Source organism: Miniopterus schreibersii, assembly GCF_964146895.1.
Source record: "Miniopterus schreibersii genome assembly, chromosome: 10".
Lineage (NCBI taxonomy): Eukaryota > Metazoa > Chordata > Mammalia > Chiroptera > Miniopteridae > Miniopterus > Miniopterus schreibersii.
In genome coordinates this window covers 22,991,308-23,010,509 of record NC_138110.1, presented here as the reverse complement: position 1 = coordinate 23,010,509, position 19,202 = coordinate 22,991,308, and the positions used below count along the sequence as shown (strand labels likewise).

General features: G+C 33.7%; 1 protein-coding gene across 5 annotated transcripts in view; it reads left to right on the top strand.

Annotated features, from left to right (window-relative positions):
* ARK2N (arkadia (RNF111) N-terminal like PKA signaling regulator 2N) overlaps positions 1–19,202 on the top strand; it is a 67,440-nt gene that overhangs the window by 23,210 nt on the left and 25,028 nt on the right. For 4 of the 5 annotated variants that reach the window (XM_081148624.1, XM_081148621.1, XM_081148623.1 and 1 more), the window contains exon 2: positions 459–1,242. In XM_081148624.1, the coding sequence (XP_081004750.1) occupies positions 528–1,242 (715 nt within the window). In that variant the 5' untranslated portion in view covers positions 459–527. Of the gene's footprint in view, positions 1–458; positions 1,243–8,959; positions 10,947–19,202 lie in introns of those variants that run through there. The other variant, XM_081148622.1, reaches the window with a different exon arrangement.

Sequence of the window (19,202 nt, the reverse complement as noted above, 5' to 3'; positions counted from 1 at the left end):
TTTGGTAGCTGTGTGTGCTAGTATTTTGATAATACTAAGTCCTTGAAATTTGACTGTTGATGAATATATGAAGATACATATATTTTATTTATTTATTTTTTTGTTAATCCTCACTAGAGGATATTTTTTCCATTCCTTTTCAGAGAGAGTGGAAGGAGGAGAGAGAGAGAGAAACCTCAATGCTAGAGAGACACATCGACTGGTTGCCTACTGCACGGCCCCGACTCGGGCCTGGGAGCAAACCACAACCCAGGTACATACTCTTGACCGGGAATCAAAGCCGTGACCCTTCAGTGCACGGGTGACGCTCTAACCATTGAGCAACACCATCCAGGGCTACATATATTTTAAAAGCCTGTATGATGATAACTTTTGCTACCCACTTAGAAAGGTAGGCATGTTGTGTTAATTAAATAATTTGCCATTTCTGTTTATTGATTTTGTGTGTTTTTGTCCAGGTTGCTTTCCTGTTGCATCTTTGACATAGTTTCCTAGACCCTGCTCCATGATTAACTCAGAAGTTTGAAATGAAGATGGAGGAGGCAGTGGGAAAAGTCGAAGAACTCATTGAGTCCAAAGTTCCACCGAAAACATCCAAACAAGAGACAACTAAGGAGGAAGATGGATCTGTAGAACTGGAATCTCACGTTCAGAAAGATGGTGTAGTGGATTCTACAGTTCTTTCTTCAATGCCCTGCTTGTTGATGGAACTGAGAAGGGACTCTTCTGAGTCTCAGTTAGCATCCACAGAGAGTGACAAGCCAACAGCTGGCAGAGTTTATGAGAGTGACTCTTCTAATCACTGCATGCTTTCCCCTTCCTCTAGTGGTCACCTGGCTGATTCAGATACGTTGTCTTCTGCAGAAGAGAATGAACCCTCCCAGGCAGAAACGGGTCTAGAAGGAGACCCTTCTGGAGTGTCTGGTGCCACCGTTGGGCGCAAATCTCGGCGGTCCCGATCTGAAAGTGAAACATCCACTATGGCTGCCAAGAAAAATCGGCAATCCAGTGATAAACAGAATGGCCGAGTTGCCAAGGTTAAAGGTCACCGGAGCCAAAAGCAAAAGGAGAGAATCAGGCTACTGAGGCAAAAACGGGAGGCTGCTGCGCGTAAGAAATATAACCTGTTGCAGGACAGTAGTACCAGTGATAGTGACCTGACTTGTGACTCAAGCACAAGCTCATCAGATGATGATGAAGAGGTTTCAGGGAGCAGCAAGACAATCACTGCAGAGATACCAGGTAGAGGATGTTTTTTAAACTGACTGTAGAGCATCTGATGGCATTTCTCAGCTGTCAGGCTCAGTTAAATGAGTGACACTTGAAAAAATCCAGGAGACCTGCAGCTCTGTGTAAATTTGAAGACTGCAGTGTATTAACGAGACATGGCCAATTTAAAAAACCTGCTCTGAGGTTTCCAGTGCACTTTAGCACATAGCAAACAAATTTAAATGGTTAATGATAGGGACAAGATTATTTTTAAGTAATGGAATTTCTCACATCTCTTTCTCTGTAACACATTACCTGAACTTCCATCATTGCCTTTTTAGCACTGCTTAGATTTCATACTTACTGCTCAGTATTATTACTAAGTACATGATCCTCAGGAATAGGCACCTTGCTTTATTATATAGCCACTGCACTTGGGCTTTTGGTGTCTGAAATAACATGTTCTATCTTTTGTTAAAGTTTTCTAATAACTGTTCCTCCTAAAACAGTAGTTTTATGTGCTTTTCCTTATTCAGTGCATGATAAGCTAGTTATCCCTTCTTGCACATTTTTCTATTCTAAGTTGTCACTCTCATTGAAAAGAATGTTTTGTTTTGTTTTTGCAAAATTTTCCCCTTACTCCCTGAAGCTTTAAAAAGTTTGATATCTGCTCGTTCAGCTCTCACTGGTATAAGCGTCTAATTTATTACATACCTGCTTTCTCTGTATTATCACATCTGGTACTGTGCACTACAAAGACAGTCTTGAGATCTTATAGTGGGAGAAATATGAGGTCTGAATTGTTCTTAATTGGTGAATTCTCATTATTAAAGAGATTCTTATGATTAGGAACATTCTATAAACTACATAGCACTTAATAGATTATGACAGCATTGTTTATCACTACATTACATTAAAGGGGGAAGTTTTGGTTTTACGGGTCACTATGTTTTTCCCCCTTTTCTGAAAGGCATTTTGTTTCTATACATGAAGACACCATATTGCTGATATACAAAGAATATTTGAAGAAAAAATATTGGTTAATTAAACCTATAGCTAATCAAACTTATATAAACTCAGTAACAAGAATGATTGGTTTTAAAGAGCTTTATAGGTCTTCAATTTATAATAAAAATCTCATTTATATGGTATATTAAATAGAGTTTTACAGTCATTAGAAATGCTTACTATTTTAATATATGGTGAATTCCTATGGTAGTTCCTTGTGTTAAAATTAATGGGGAGGAGATTTAATTGAAGTTCATCAGTTGAATGCATGAGAGAAGCAGACTTTGAGGCTGTTCTAAGGCAGGTTCTAGGTATATTTCAGTTTTGCATTTTAATATTTTTAAGAAAGCTTTTAATACCTGTGTAATTGTTTGTTCATGCATTCTTATGTTCTGTACTAATCTGTTAATCAAGATGATGATGGATCTCTTGATCTAGTGCTTAATTTCACTCACTAAACAAATATTTATGTAACCATTCTAATACTTTGCCTTTTATGGGAAGGGAGAAGAAGATGGGTGAACAAAATTGTCTTTGAAGATAGACGTCTTGTAGAGGCAGCATGAGAAATGTCTTCATGGGCACTCTCCCTGTTTGGCTTACATAGGTTAGGTGTGCTTTGTTCATATTTTCTAGGACTCTTTGCTATATGACTATCTTAACCAGTGTTGAAAACTAAAACATCATTGGTTTGTTTCTTGTCTATTCTGAATTGTATATTAACCAAAACCTCAAAGTAAATTATCTGGATCTATAATTTAGTTTCTGTTGTTCACTCCATTTAGTAAGTTTGTGGCTTTTGAAAATATGTAGAGTTTCTAAGGTAACCGTGGAGAATCAAATGATAGGTGAGGTGCAGGATCGCTGTATATGACTGCCTAGGCCGTGCCCTGCACAGTTTCAGGAGGTGCTGTTCACATACGACATATGAATGGTCTTCATAGAATTATGCAAAGTAGCAAAGATAGAATAGCCTAAGTTTAAATGTTAGTGGAAATATCATTTTACTTCCCCATATTGTTACCCCAGAAAAATTGTGACATTGTGCATTTTTGATATAATAATTAGTACCTCAGTTTCCTGAGTCACATGACTGTGGAGAAGTGGGATACCCTCAGCCATATAGCAAGGGAAGTTGAAAAGTTGTATAAATTGTAAAGATGGGATAAATTATGAACTGATGTGAGTGCAACAGTGTGAACATTCAGGTGAACCTTAAACTGGATGTGCCTAACAGAATCTCTTGGATGTTGAAATTTGAATCCAGCTGTTTATACAGAATGGAAACCAAGAGGAAAAGTAAAAACAGTTTCTTGCTATAATCTTTCATCAAGGTAATCTAGTAATTCAGAAAATGCTTAATTTAGAAGATTTTGTTGTGCAGCAATTTAAATGTTGAAGGGGTTATGCTAAATGTTGTCTTATGTCAAATAATTCAACAATTAATGTGTTTTCTTTTAAGAGTGAAAATAAATAATGTGCAGGCTTATATAGTGCATGATAATGCTTAATAATTGAGTTTGGTATCTGGGCCACAGGTGTTTATGAAGACTTTTTTAAGTTCACAGTTAACTAGCAGGCAGTTTATTATGCACACTAGATCATTCCTTCTTGAAGTTTTTGAAAGTATACTGCTGTTTTAAGGATCTGTTTGGGGGTATCATACCAAGATAATTTTGTCAGTTCTTTCACTTGGGGGACTTGGAGATAAGCAAAAATAGAGTATTTTGTAGTGCATATTAATATAAAAATACTATGTGATGGCCTTGAGTATTCAAGGCTGTTATCAAATGTCTCATTTTTATAGATGATCTTTTTATACTATTAATCACTTGGCAGTTTTTCGAGTAGAACTTTTTTTCTTGGAGAGGGGGAGTTTCTCTGTAAAATCACTTTAAGTTGAGAGTGATCTATAAAGTATGCTCTTGCAGGAAATTTTGATTTTAGTGAATATGAATAATGGACATAAGACTTCATTCAGTTCAAGAAATTTTCTGAACAGACTATCTTTTGTGCATCATTGTTCATGACAGTGGGGAAAAGTTTTTTCAATAATTGTAGGTTTTCATAAATACTTACCCTAAAGTAAAACCATAGGGTCTTTTCACCTTGTCTTGGCTAAAATGACCTGCTTTTGTGTAGTTTAATAGTCACCATATAAGTGCCTGCTCAGAGTGAGGTTCCAAAAATAGTATCCACCTTGGTAGGTAAGGGTCAGTTGTCTTGGTTGGTGTGCATTTTGAAAATCTAATTGGTCTATTTTGGAGCATGTCAGGGAGGCTGTTGAGGACAGCTGTCTGAGATCACCTGAATTCTCAAACTGTGGCCAGGCCAGAACAGAGGATCCCCATTGAAGCCAGAATCTCACCACCCATTATTCACCATGCACGTTTGTGCACTGAAATGCATCATGATAAGCTATCATTTTATCTCCCAGTTTTTCTGAGGTAGAGACTTATGTTTGATCAATTAACTCTTGCTTGGAAATGTAAAAATAAAATTTTTGAAGTAGTAAATCCTTTATAGAAATTTTTGAAAATAGAAAACTGAAGTAGATTAAAATCACTTATAATCCTGCTTTTGTTAACATTGAGTATGTTGCCTTCCATAATATATAACAAAAATTATATTATGTATATGTACTTCTCTTTTCCTTTCCCTCTTAATTGCGTTTAACCAAAACACAACATTTTCTCTAAAACTTTTTTTTAAAAAGCAATTTTGCTAACTAAGAGAACTTCCCTAATGATGATTCTTTGGGCTGCTTTTAGTTTTTGCTCTTATTAAAAAGGGTATGAATGCTTTAAGACTGCTGAGATATACTGCCAAACTGCTTTTTAAGAATATATTAAGTTTATTCCATCTAGGAGCTTGAATATTTGTTGCATTACATGCTTGCTATTGAGTGTTTTTTTAAAATTGCTGATTTGATGGAAGAATTGTATGTTAGTGTTAATTTGCATTTCTTTGATCACTAGTGAAATTGAAAAATTATGTTTGGCCATTTGTATTCTTTTGGTAAACAGTCTATGTTCTTTGCATGTTTTCCTCCTGCCACATTTGTTTTTCTTATGATTTGTGAGGGTTCTTAATCTATTGGAGATTGTATTGCTTGGAAAAATTTTAGTGTTGATTTAAGCAGTGGGGACTCATGTTAGAAGATAAGACCACAAACCAACAATGGGAATACCATGACCTTTTTCCTAGATTGAATATGAAGTGGCTAAAATCCCCACATCCTCACTTTAAGTCTTTTATAATCTGGTTGTATTTTAGTAGCTATTAAGGAGACTCACTAAATCCATTTGTAACAAAACACTGAGAGTAATCAGATGATAAATGCCTATTTTCAGCTTAGTGAATGCAAATAATGCAGGTAAAAATCCATGCAGTTTTCAATCTGGCTATATATTTTAGAATCACTTGGGGAGCACTTAAAACTGAGGATACCCAGACCCCACTCCAGACCAATTAAATAAGAACCTTTGGGTCTGACCCAGGTATCAGCATTTTTCTCCCAGCTTTTTGGCAATATAATTGACATATATATAACATTGTATAAGTTTAAGGTATACAATATGGAATATTTGATAAATGTTTGTATTATGAAGTGATTACCATGACAACATCATTTAACACATCTGTACTTCACATAATTATGATTTGTGTGTGTGTATTGAGAACTTTTAAGATCTGCTCTCAACAACTTTCAAATATACAATACAATAAGTATTGTTAACTATAGTCACCATGCTGTGCATTACATCCCTAGAATTTACTGTCTTCTAACTGGAAGTTCATACCCTTTGATCACCTTCATTCCCCCTCCTCCATCCACCAATCTGCTCTATTTCTATGAGTTCAGTTTTAAATTCCACATAAAAGTGAAATTAATACAGTATTTGTCTTTACTGTCTTATTTCTCTTAGCATAAAAGCATCAGCATTTTAAAATTTCCCCCAGTGATGACAGTCAGCAGCCAGGGCTGAGAACTCAATTGAGCCAGTGATATTTTAAGTCATAGCTAAACATCCGTTGTGAAACTGGTAGTGCGGCTCGGTTAAGTTCTGTTACTGCTAATGGGCATCAAATTCTGAACAGTGGAGTCTAGTTTAAAAAAATTTTATTAGTTATAAAAACCACAGCACAATTCTATATTAGTTAACAAGCATAAGCCCTTTTACTCCATTTAAGTGATAATTTTAAAAGCATGCATTATTTAAATGTGTTTTTCTCTCTGCTAAAATGTCTGGATAATGTTACTTTAAATTTAGAAGCTTTGATATCTTACCGGTGGCTATCCTTTGGCAATCTATAATGTTAAAGCACCAAAGAATTATTTTCAGTGTGCTTTTTCTAACTTATTTAATAAAGTAATTATATTAACTTTGTATATGCAAAAGCATAAGCTTTGCTTTCAAGATAATTCTTTTTCTCAAAGTAGGGTATATCTTAGTATCAATAAAAGAATATATGTGTATTTAAGGTGAGAATATGGTCCCTGGTTTGGTGTTTTTTTAATAACTTTTTTTTTTAAGAGCAGTTTTAGGTTTACAGCAAAATTGAGCAGATGGTACAAAGATTTCACATATACTTCCTGCCCCCACCCATGCACAGCCTCCCCCACTGTCAGTGTCCCTCACCAAAGTGGTTCGTTTGTTGCAATCAGTTCACCTACATTGATACATCATTGTCACTCAGAGTCCATAGTTTACATTAGGGTTCACTCTTGTTGTTGTACACACTATAGGTTTTGACAAATGTATAATTGATCCCTGTTTTTAAGATCTGGACTTACCTTGCTTATCAATGTTTTATTGCTGGTAGTCATTTTTATGAGGTTGCATCTTATCCAGCATAAGTATTTTCACAATATTTTCTGAATACAGCTTTTAAATACCATTTTTCATTGTTTGTTGAAAAATAAGTAAATGCCAGAATCTATAACATACCAAAGTAGCCATGTGATTTCCTTTCCTATACAATTAAGTTTACCCAGCATTTAAAATGGGAATACATTGCTTAAAGAAAGCTTAATATTCTTTAAATTCCACTTAGTCTTTCTATAAGCTGAATATAATACCCTCTGGTGAAAGCAAGTCCTTCTTGAGGAAGTTTATGTATAAATAAGATTTTTTTTTTTTTTTTTTAACATGAAAAGGGATGGAGGAGTCAGAGGAAAAGGAATAAGATGAAGTTAATGGAAAGGTTGGTAACAGACTTCATGGGGTTTTTATTTGCTAGGTAGAATGGGACTAAAATTTTGTCTCATAGCTTTTTAGGCATTGAAAAGAGGTAGCATGATGCATTAAACAGTTCTCATTGTCTAAGGGAAACACTTAATACTGTGACTTGATAAATTTTCCTTTTGCATCTTCATAAAAAGCCACTGAGATAAAGTGAACCATATTTTCAGAAATATCTAGGGTTAATTACAATAGAGCATTTCATAGGATTGTTCTTTATAAGACTTCATGATACAGGTACATGGTATAAGGCCAAGATTGATTGATTCCATCAATCATTCATTCAGCAAATATTTGAGCACCTCCTCTGCAGCATTGGGAATGCAATAGTGAATGTAAAGTCCCTGCCTTCATGGAACTTAATTTTTTTTGAGGAGACAAACAATAAATTAATTATATTCTATGAGGTAGGGAAATACACTATAAATAATAAAGCAGGATATAAGAGAAAGATTGACTAGGAATGGGGTACAAAAGTCATTTTAGATAGTGTATTCAAGTGGTCTGAGGAGGTAGCATTTTAAATAGCTCCCTGAAGAAATGAAGAGTTCAGTATGTTTTTTTGTTTGTTTGTTTTTTGAGACCCAAACCAAAGATTATCTGGCCTACTTTAAGGATAAAGCAGTATATGTAGAGGAGCATATCCTAAACTGAAATCCTATGAAACCACTGTTCTACTGGATATTAATACCTGTACAATATGCACACATTTGGGAAGTGCTGGATCATGTGGAAACAGATTTCTTTACTACAAGACAACACAGCCATTAATGTGCTCTCCAGAGGGGGAGGATATGATTTGTAGCATATCCCAAACTTAATCACAAAATCTCTTTTTTTTGAGGCATACTTTGTAATACCTTGCACAGACTACGAGTTTTTAAAAATCTGACTCAGAGATATACATGGCTTGTGTATATCCTTTATGTGGTTTTCCATAAGGAATTTTTTAAACTTAAAACAAGAATATTTGATAAGACTGTCAGCTGAGAATTATTGTATACTGATTTATTATGGGTTAGCTGCCGAGGCAACTTTTAGAATTTTACAGGTAAAGCAATAAAAATATTAAAGGACACAGTGGTTCTCAACCAGGCTGTATGTTTAAAAATCACCTTGGGAGCTTAAAGCAAAACAAAACAAAACAAACCTACAATGCCTTGGAGCCTGCCTAGGTTTTGGTATTTGTTAAACCACTCCTAGTTTTTATGTGTTTAGCATAGGGTTGAAAATCACTGTTATAGATTAATAGTTAGCTGTATTATTACAGAATCCGTGTTCACAAGCAGATACATTGAAGCTATGAAAAATAGTGTTACGTTAGTTATTTTTCTTGGAATTTTGTTGGGTTAATTTAAGTGCTGCTTATTAATACTCTATTTGTATGGTTGCTCTCAGAAATGTTTATGCTATTTTCCTGAATAAGCATGTCTTAATAAAAAATACAATTTTCTGAATTAATGATGTTTTATCAAATGGCCTCAATGTCTTTAAAGCTGACTTCAGTCGTGCTGGGGGATCTGAAGGAGCGCCCAGGGAAATTCCAGGATTACTTGACAGGGGTGCTGTGTGTGATGGGAACTGCATAGGCAGTGTCCTAGAAGAGGCCATGAGCTGTTTTTCCGAGATGCAGAGGCAGACAGAGGAGAAATTCCGCGTATGGATGGAAAAGTTAACTCACCTTGACACTGACGAAGAGAACAAGTCGCTACTGGAACCCAGGGGACCGAAAATGCAGCTAGTTGGCCAAAGCATTTCCCCTAACACCCCATCAGGTGCTTACATGCAGATGCCTGGTTCCCAAGAACTGCCACAGCAGCCCTTTGATTCTTATGTGACTTGCCCGAATATTGACAGTACATTAGAATTCCCAAAGACTTGTAACAGTTTTTCAGTTAACTTTGACGAAAGTGGGAATATTTCAGAACAACCCTTGAATCTATCACAAAATTAATTGTGTTAACTATCTGCTTTTTGGATTATGTAAGAAAGAATATGCTTTTGCCCATTGTAAATTTCTTTTGATGATGTTTTAAAAGTTATAACAGTAAGCAGTTTCTCTTTAAAGAATTAGATATTCAAAACAAAGCAGTCTGACAAATTTTAGCTTGAGTTTATGGGTGAAATATAGAACCATATTTATATGATAATAGCAATGATCCTCATTTTATCCCTTTTCATACCAAAAATATAAATAAGATATAAAATGGTGAATCCAAATAGGTAAGTAGTTAGTTGCTTTTAGCATTTATTTTCTGTAACGTTAACTTGCTTCTGATTCCAATGGGGGAATCACGTAATTAATTCCATTCTGGAGATTATGTATGAGTGGATATACTGCATGAACGCTTTTATATCATTCTTCCATATATCACTTAATAAACTAGTTTGTTCCTAATCTTTAATAAATTATAATATTAAATTGCATTTGTATGCAGGAAGGATGAATTAATTTTTGAGCAAAGATATACCCTGTACCTACTATGTAAGGTACTGTAGGGAAAGCAGATTAGACTGGTGTTTGGTATCATGCATGAGAAAAATAGTATTTTCCATTGCTACATAAATGCATTTTTATCTTGAGCTTTAAAGTTCTATGCCTGAGGCAGTAGCCTGGCAGACATCATCCAGTGAAATTGTCTGGTACTCTGATGTAAAGGGTACCTCTAGAGGAGACAGATGACATGGTCTCTCTATTAAGGGTATGTATTGAATGGATTTTTAAGTTTATTTTTAAGTGTATTAGCTAATGTACTACCAGTTTAATTTTGTTTTTAACCCACGGACTGAAAATTAATGGCCTTCAGCATGTTCAGGGGCCCCTGGAGTATGTCAAAGGGAAAAAAATATCGCAGGATTGAAAGTCTTGCAACATATCTGTTTGTATGTGTAGCCTAGGATTGGGAAATACTGGTATTTTATCTTTTCTGTATTGGTAGGAATATTGTGAGAAACAGCTAAATTAGAATGAAATTTTTCAATAGGCATATGTAACTTTGCTAACACTAACTGATTTTTTAAAAACTGCTTTCTACTGGTTTTACTTATAATAAAATTTTATTAGTCTTCCCCTTCAGATTTATAACTCATTTCTCAATATGAAAAAGGTTAATTATTTTAATATTTAATGAAGTTGCAACTTTGGAAAAAATCTAATTTTGTGTTTTATAAGAGGAAGGATAGGTAGTATATTTGGAGTTTCATATATAAACAATCAAGACCTTTATTTTAATAATTTATCACTAACCTTACTCAGAAAAACTGTTACCACTTTTTTCATTCAGTTCTATATCCAGATATTTGCAACTTGTAAACTAACTGTAATAACTGAGCCCATTTTTTTTTCTTTTTCTAGTTTTGATCTGAAAAACAACTGATTTGGTGTTTTCTCTTTAGAACTTGGTTTATGAGAATTGGAAGTTAACTTTGGTGAAGGCTTGTTAATGTGCTCCACAGTCATTTAAGAATATATGTATGAATTGATGAAAAAGACTGGTCGTTGTGTAATGGCTGTCAGATTTCCTTGACAAATAGGGGTAAGGTTTGAACACCAATGCAACTTGCAATAAATTTCTTAACATAATATACTAAGCCCTTGCATAACATTAGTATGAATTTGCACCATAAAATATATAGGAGTTTGTTATAATTGATAGATTTTTCTCTGAATGATAGATAGTATAGCACTTTGTAAACTACTTTAACACACATATATATGTGTGTGTATATATATATATTTGTTTTTAAAATAGGTTTTTATTGCAGAGAGAGGAAGGGAGAGAGAGAGAGAAAAACATCAATGATGAGAGAGTCATTGATCGGCTGCCTCCTGCATGCCCCCTACCGGGGATTGAGCCTGAAACCCAGGCATGTGTCCTGACCAGGAATGGGACCTCAACCTCCTGGATCACAGGTTGATGCTCAACCACTGAGCCACGCTGGCTGGGCAGCTAATATTTTTTAAAAATTAAGTTTTTATAGCAATGGGAAGAGCATATTGGTTTTGGATGACTGACCAGATTTTAACTAATTCCATAAACTTTACTTGAGGTTGAGGATGTTTTCAGGGAAGTTTGTTCTGTCTTTAACTTTCTCCTGGGGTCACAGATTTTATTAGATTTGGAATTTTAGACAAAATATTAATTTAATTCCAGCATGTTAACATGACCACTTTTCTATGCATGTATAAACTGCTTCAAGCATTTAACAGATTTCTTTTTTGTTTTATGATTTAATAGTTGATGTATTAAGCATGTTCTGAAATGCTTTTTATTTTTAAAATTCAAAATGTGAATTCATATTTTAAGATTTAACATATAAACAAATTAGTCCTAGTATTGACTCCATATATTCTAATTTTTTTTTTAATCCTTACCCGAGGATATTTTTTCCATTGCTTTTCAGAGAGAGTGGAAGGGGGGATGGGAAAGAGAAACATAGATGTGAGAAACATTGATTGGATGCCTCCCACACTTGCCCCAGCTGGGAAAGGGGATTGAGCCAGCAACCAAGAGGTGCATGTCCTTGGCCGGAATCCAGTGCAAGACCCTTCAGTCCTTGTGCCAACGCTCTAACCACTGAGCCAAACTGGCCAGGGCTCGATATGTTCTAATTTTTGTTATTAGATAATTTGAATAAGAGGTCTAGAGCTTTTTTTTTGTCATTAAGAGAAAAATGAAAGATTACAATGGACAGTTACAAAGGTTATATTTTATTTTACTGAGGTAAAATTGACATACATTATATTATTTAAGGTATCCAACATAATGATTTAATATTTGTGTATATGGCAAATTCATCACAGTAAGTCTAGTTAACGTCTGTCACAACACAGTTACAGAATTTTTGTGTGTGATGAGAACTTTAAAGATTTACTCTTAGCAACATTCAAATATACAATACAGTATTATTAACTGTAGCTACCATGCTGTACATGATCTTCCCATGACTTATTTATGTTATAACTGGAAGTTTATACCTTTTGACTCCCTTCATCCATATACCCCCTCCCCCTGACCCTCCTCCTACACCCTGCCTACTGCACCCTGCCTCTGGCAACCACCAATCTATGAGTTTGGTTTTGGTTTTAATTTCCTAGATTCCACATACAGTAAAACCTCAATATAACGGGCTAATTTGGAAGACACGGTGTCCGTTAAAGCCAAAAGTTTGTTATATAATAAAGTAGGTTTTCTGAATGCATCGTTAACAAATTGACAAGTCAGTTTACTTGTTTTTGCTTATGTAGACACATTTGTGTAATTAAAGTTAAGTATGTATGAAAAGTTTAATTTCACAGTTTTCTATATGTATTACAGTAATTTTAAATTTATACTGTGTAGGTCTAGTAAATGAGTGCTTTCACCTCGAGTAAACATGCATAGGGCTGGGGCATGGCTTAGTGCTCTTTGGAACATCAGAAGGCACGTTAGAACTGCTGCAGAAAGTCACCACACTCGACAACCCCTCGAGATGTGGTGTGATCATGTGCTAACCATTTGCTGAACATTGTTTCTGAGCAGTGACTCTTGGATTTAAATATGTAGACTAGTTGTAGATATGTAATATTTATTTATGTTGGTGAAATTACTACAGTGTTTTTTTTCCAACAAATGGCCTATTCACTAATATTTGTTAAAGATAAGTAAATTGATAAAAAAATAACCTGTTAATTTAATTATAAGCAACTGTTGGTTAAAAGCATTTTAAAATTAAGAGGGTATTAATTTTTATATTTAAATCCAAAGCCTGTTAAATCCAGATCTGCAAAATTGAGTTTTACTGTATAAGTGAGGTCATATGGTGTTTGTCTTTGTTGTCTTAGCATAATGCCCTCAAGATTCATCCATATTGTTGCAAATGGCAAGAATTGGCTGAATAATATTTCATTTTATATATATATATATATATGAGAAACATTACATTTTATTTATCCATTGATCGACACTTAGGTTATTTCTATTTCTTGTCTATAGTAAGTAATGCTGCAATGAACATGTGGGTGCATATATCTTTTTCAGTTAGTGTTTTCGTTTTCTTTGTATCTATACCCAGAAGTGGAATTGCTGGATCATATGATAGTTCTGTTTTTAATTTTTTGAGGAACCTCTATACCGTTTTCCATAGTGGCTACACCAATTTACATTCCCACCAGCAGTACACAAGGGTTCAAACATAGGTTTTAATAATTGATATTCAAGGTAATAATAACATTTTGAATATTTGGAAGGTGTCAAACACTAATAATTTTGGGAAGCCTTTCTACATAATTTTGAATAAAGACTTTGTGGAAAGAGTTTTTATAAAAAGCAGAACACCAGAATACATTGATTTAATTCATAAACTATATGCCAAAATGTGAAAATTTATTTTAAAGTACATTTTGATATTTTGTAGTTTGGAGAGTTTAAACTTAAGAACAATATAGCAGAAACATATATATGAATTTATCTTGATTTTCTGTTTCTCACAGGACCTTGAAAATATTTTGCTGTCTTGAGGAGTATTGTTTTTAAAACCAGTGTTTTTATGAGTTTTGCTTTTCCAGATTGCACAATTAAAAAATTCCTCTTTCAAAAAGAATTTGTTTCTGTATTATGGATATTTAAATAAGCATGAAGTATTTGAAGTAGTTTTAATACTGTTTTTTTGTTTGTTTGTTTTTTATTTTACATGACTGCTATTGTGGATTTCACTGAGGCAAAGTCTGTTCCTAAGATTATAAATACTTATAAATACTCATACTAAGCAGTGGGAATTACTTTTGCATTGTGTGGTGGCATTTTTATGTAGGTGGTGGTTTAGAAGTGCCTAGTGGTCTTCCCTTAATTTCCCTTAATTTTTCTGGAATTTTAAGAAGGGTAAGGAGTGTATCCTCTGTGGACTTTTTTGTAGTCTTATGAAGGGTTAATGCTGGAAAGAAACTTCTTTCAACCTATAACATTAATCTAGACATGATTGAAATGCTGTTTATTTAAGAATAAAATCCCGTATCTGGATTATTTCATTTCTTTAATAAGTGCATATGGAATTCAGTTGCTGGTGTTTAAAAGAAGGCATTATTCTCTCACTAAAGGTAAATGTGTTTTCTGATAATCTGTCTGCAGACTACTTTCTACTTAGTTTGTACTAATTCAGTGTTCTAGGAGAATAGATACCTAATCATTTTAAGAGAATTTAACCAGCAGATTAGAATGCTCTGGTTGCTTGAGCCACTTATTAGATAATAATAACTCTCTTAATTATATTGATGCATATTTGTGTGTATTATTAAAATTGAGTGTAATAAAAGCCAAAATAAAATTTTAATTTAGAACACAACAGTGAAATTAAAATCTTAAGATTTAATATTTTGCATGAAGTGGGTTTTTTTTGTTTTTTCCCCACTTAGAATAAAGGATAGTGCCATTTTGGGACTCCAAGAGAATAGCCTGGCTTTTTATCAATTCAGAGGAATGAGCCTAGTCTCAAGGGTGTGTATATGGACCTCCTTCAGAAAACTAGTAATTAATTTTGTATTTTTATTAATGTTATAGTTGACAAATTGCTGGAGACAGATAACTGCAGCAGCCTACATGGATTTTAATGGATTCAGGTCATTAATATAATATCCATTCATAGCTGCCTAAATGTATGTAAAAAAAAAGTTGCCTACGTATAAACTAGTTAGGGTGATTAAATTGGTAGGGGGAAAAAAACCATTTTATCTTTTTCTTTTAAAATTGTCAATGAAGGGTTTTGGACCTCTTGTTTGTTTCACTAGCAGATTAAGTAAAAGACAAGAATTTATTTTGCTACATTGCTTTTGTCATTCCCTACTGGTATGTAGATTTAACAGCAAGGGTCTCTGAATATAGGTATATCTCAGTTTACGTAAGGTTTATTACATAAGTTTGTATGCTAGCCAGAATAGTAGAAATGAAATCATGTAAATCTGCTTGTTAATGAAAGAAATGCTATCAGAATCCTTTTGTTGAGTAAGCAAAGTGTCCAAAATTGATATTACTGATAATTTTCATTTTTAATTAAATTTGCCTAATGGTACAGTTACATGAAAGTTATAGGAAAGGTGGTATAGAGGCTTTGTGCTATCCTCATTTGTGTAGAATAACAAATTATAGGCAAGTTATCTTACAGATCTTTTAAGTAATTGTACCTGTTATATTTTGTTCAGCTTATATTGCTTTCCCTCTCTTCTGTTTGTATTATTTAAATGGTACAGTGAGGACACAATGAAAATGATTGTATAGAATGGCAGAAAACAGTATAAAAAAATTTCAGCAAATTTATTAAAATTAGTTTCTTATTAAATTTGTTACATAAAGATTGTTCTCAAAGAAAAATTCTCAAAATCCTCTCCAAAAATGGCACATATGCCCTCAATCATTGTATAGATAACAAACTTGTGTTTTAAATGTCTAGAACATTTATAGGAGTATATGAATTGTAAACAGCATAAGTAACTTTCTAATTTCTATGCGTACTTTTAATTTTTTTAATTTGTTTTTAATTCCTATGAAGTTTAGGGAAGTTAGTGGGAATTGAAACCAAATTTTAGTTTTCTAGTATTGAGTTGATATTTTCATGTTATATTAAATGAGCACAACACAGAATACAACACATCCTAAAGAATGAAGGAATAATAATCCATGAGGAAGTGTATTCTTTGGTAACAAAATCTTACTCATATTACAACTTTAAGATTTGGGAAGAATGTTTTCAGATTGCTGTGATTTTTATTTTACTGCATTTCCTTTATATCTTTTATTTAACAGTGTATTTGAAGTGTAACAGCTAACCTAGATAAATAAAAATTTAAAAAAGGAAATGTTTCTTGTTACTCTGTTGGGGACAGTGCTGTTATTTTAGTGATTCCCTGTGAGTTAATTCACATTAGATGTTCCTGAATCAAGACACCTGCTTTTTTATAATGAAATGAATGGTATTAGTTTATAGTTAGTATAATAAGAGATTTTACATGTTTTGGGGATAATTTTCAGGTTTTTGGTAACTGGTATATTGATAAAGGAAATAGAATGCCAGTGTTAACATTGAAGATCAAGATTCTTTTCCTTTATATGTCCTACAGGATATGCTATTAAAAATTGAAGAATACTTGGAAAATAAAATTTAGACTACTTTGTGGAGTAATCAAAAAGCTGGAATGGATGAATCTTTAGCAGGGTATATGAGACATTTGGATATGGCTAAAATCATATCTAATTTTTATGTTTTTTTCCTTTGTATATGTAGTGCGAATCTTTTAGTTTTGTTCTCTATAAATCTGAATCGTCAAAGCCCCAGGTCATAGAACTGTCCCTGAAATAGAAAGATAAATTAAAAGATAGTCACCTCTTCCAGTGCCCTGCTTTCTGTATTTATAGGTTTTCTTGAATATCAAGTTAAATTACCTGAGTTAACTTTTGATAACTTCTTGATTCAGTTTTCCCAAGTATGTTTTTAGTAATGAAGGGATAAATAGTTTCTCTTTCTTGTGATCAACTTTTCAGCTACCATGATAATCTGAAATATTTGCTTTTACCTTTTCTTTGATTCTTCCAAAATTAACTCATCAGCATCATAGGTAACTTTTCTTTTTTTTTAAAGTAATGTTTGCAATTATATAGATTTATTTATTTTTAAGATTCATCTTGTTGGAAGTATTACAGGTGTTCCCTCATAGGTAACTTTTCTGAATGGACAGAATGACCTGTCATTTACCAGGATGATGTAAGGACAGACATAGTCCTTCTGCCTTGGAAACTTTATATCAGTTTTTAAGTAATTGAGATGAATATAATGGGGGAAAAACAGAATAGATATTATTTTATTTTAAAAATAATTTAACTCCTAAACAGAATTTCAGTGCATATTGCTATATTTCATTTCTATTTAGCCATATCTTCTTGGCCTTTTTCTTTTTTCACTCAAATTGCTTTATGATGTTATTCTGAAGAAAATACACACAATGCAGTTTTTTGTGTGTTTAAAGCTGTTTTCTAGAGATGGCACTTTTCTGTATAGATTTTTCTTTTCTGGTTGATGTAATTATTCATCTTTTCTAAGAGATACTTTGCAAATAACAGCTTTCTATTGTTTCAAATTGTTCTATGTGTATATATATATATATATATTTTATAGTAGTGAAAAGACAACATAAGTATTCTCATTTGCAAATATAAATTTTCATCTTGGTGAATATTTTGGTGTGTGGTGAAAAAGCTGTTTTTCCTTGGATAAGTTCTCCTAAAATGCAAATTCCCTTCTGCAATTCTTGAGGTTGCCCTTTTTTCTTAATCCCTCAAGCCCTTACCTCATACAACTGTTCCTCTTCCCCTCACCTGGCCACACACAGTCCTCCTGCTTAGATTCTTTGGCTGGGTAAGTGCTAAGAACTCTTCTTTCAGGTGTAACTTTTTAAAATCTCACTATCTGGATTGAGGCTGAGTGATTTCCACCCCCTTTCCTTTCTCTTGATGTAGATAATGGCACTGGGCCTAGGCCCTTTACTGACTGGGGTGCAGAGCCTGTATTGGGATCCTTTGGCAGCAACAAGATAGCATTTTCCTCTCCCAGAGAGAGATTTGGGGAGGTTGGGAGGAGAGAAGGTGTTTTCCCTGGGCTTTATTGTATGTTACTATAGCCATAGAAATGAGAGTCAAAGGGGCATAAGACTTAGCAATAGAGAGAGGAGGAAAAGTGACATTTTCAGGTACCTCGAGGATAGTAGAGGAATTCCTGCTTCCTAGACCTAATTAAACTTCATACTGGGAGACAATAGTCGTGTTAGTGAACAGGCTCTGTAGGCAAGGATGATGTTAAATATGAAATAATCCAAAATCTCTATTTGGCTTTGAAACACTTTTATATGAATACATCCAAGCTGACATTTCACTTGAAACAGAAATAAGAATAGGAAAGCCACATTTGCAATGATCTCATTCCAGCAAAGCAATTGCTTAACAAGTTGGGTTAATATAAGGCACCAGCCCAGGCAGTGGTTTTTCTCAAAGCTTTCTTGCATGAATGCCTGCTATAGCAGAATTTACATGCAAAGATAAGCAAAAAGATAATGAAGTAGGGCAGGTGCTAATTATAGCAGGTGGGACAATGGACCAGTATTTGAACTATTGTGTTTTGTGTTATATCTTTAACTCTCACCATAACCCCGTGAAGAAATTAAGTCATACAGCTAGAAAGTAGCAGGCAGGACTTCAAGCTATGTGTTTACTGCCAAAAATCTGTACTTATGTGGCTCCCAGTCTCATCCTGTAAATCCCTCATTCTCTCAACAAGGAGAACAACTGTAATCTATTCTGATTTCATCTAACTAGGATTCAAATTTCTTATCTGTAAAATGAGCAGTCAATTATGTAATTACCTTGTATAGTTTCAAAATTCTATGCTTTTGATTGTCAAATTTGAAAAAGAGGTTCATCAGGGATAAATGTAATAAAGGATATGAGGTTTTTATTTTGTTTTCTGTTTTTGTGATTCAAATTGTTTCCATGAGATTAAGAAGAGAACCAATTCGTAAAATTAAATATTTGATGACAGTACTACAGGTTTAAGGTCATAAAAGGGTAAGCCTCACTGTGTCAGAAATGTGTGATGACATAGATACATCTGCATTTTGGTATTTGAAAAGTTAGAACCTATTTATAGGCTAGGAGGTCAGCGAGAGGGTACAAACCTATTTCTAGCATAAAATGGATAAGTTGATGTTCTTAAATAAAAAAA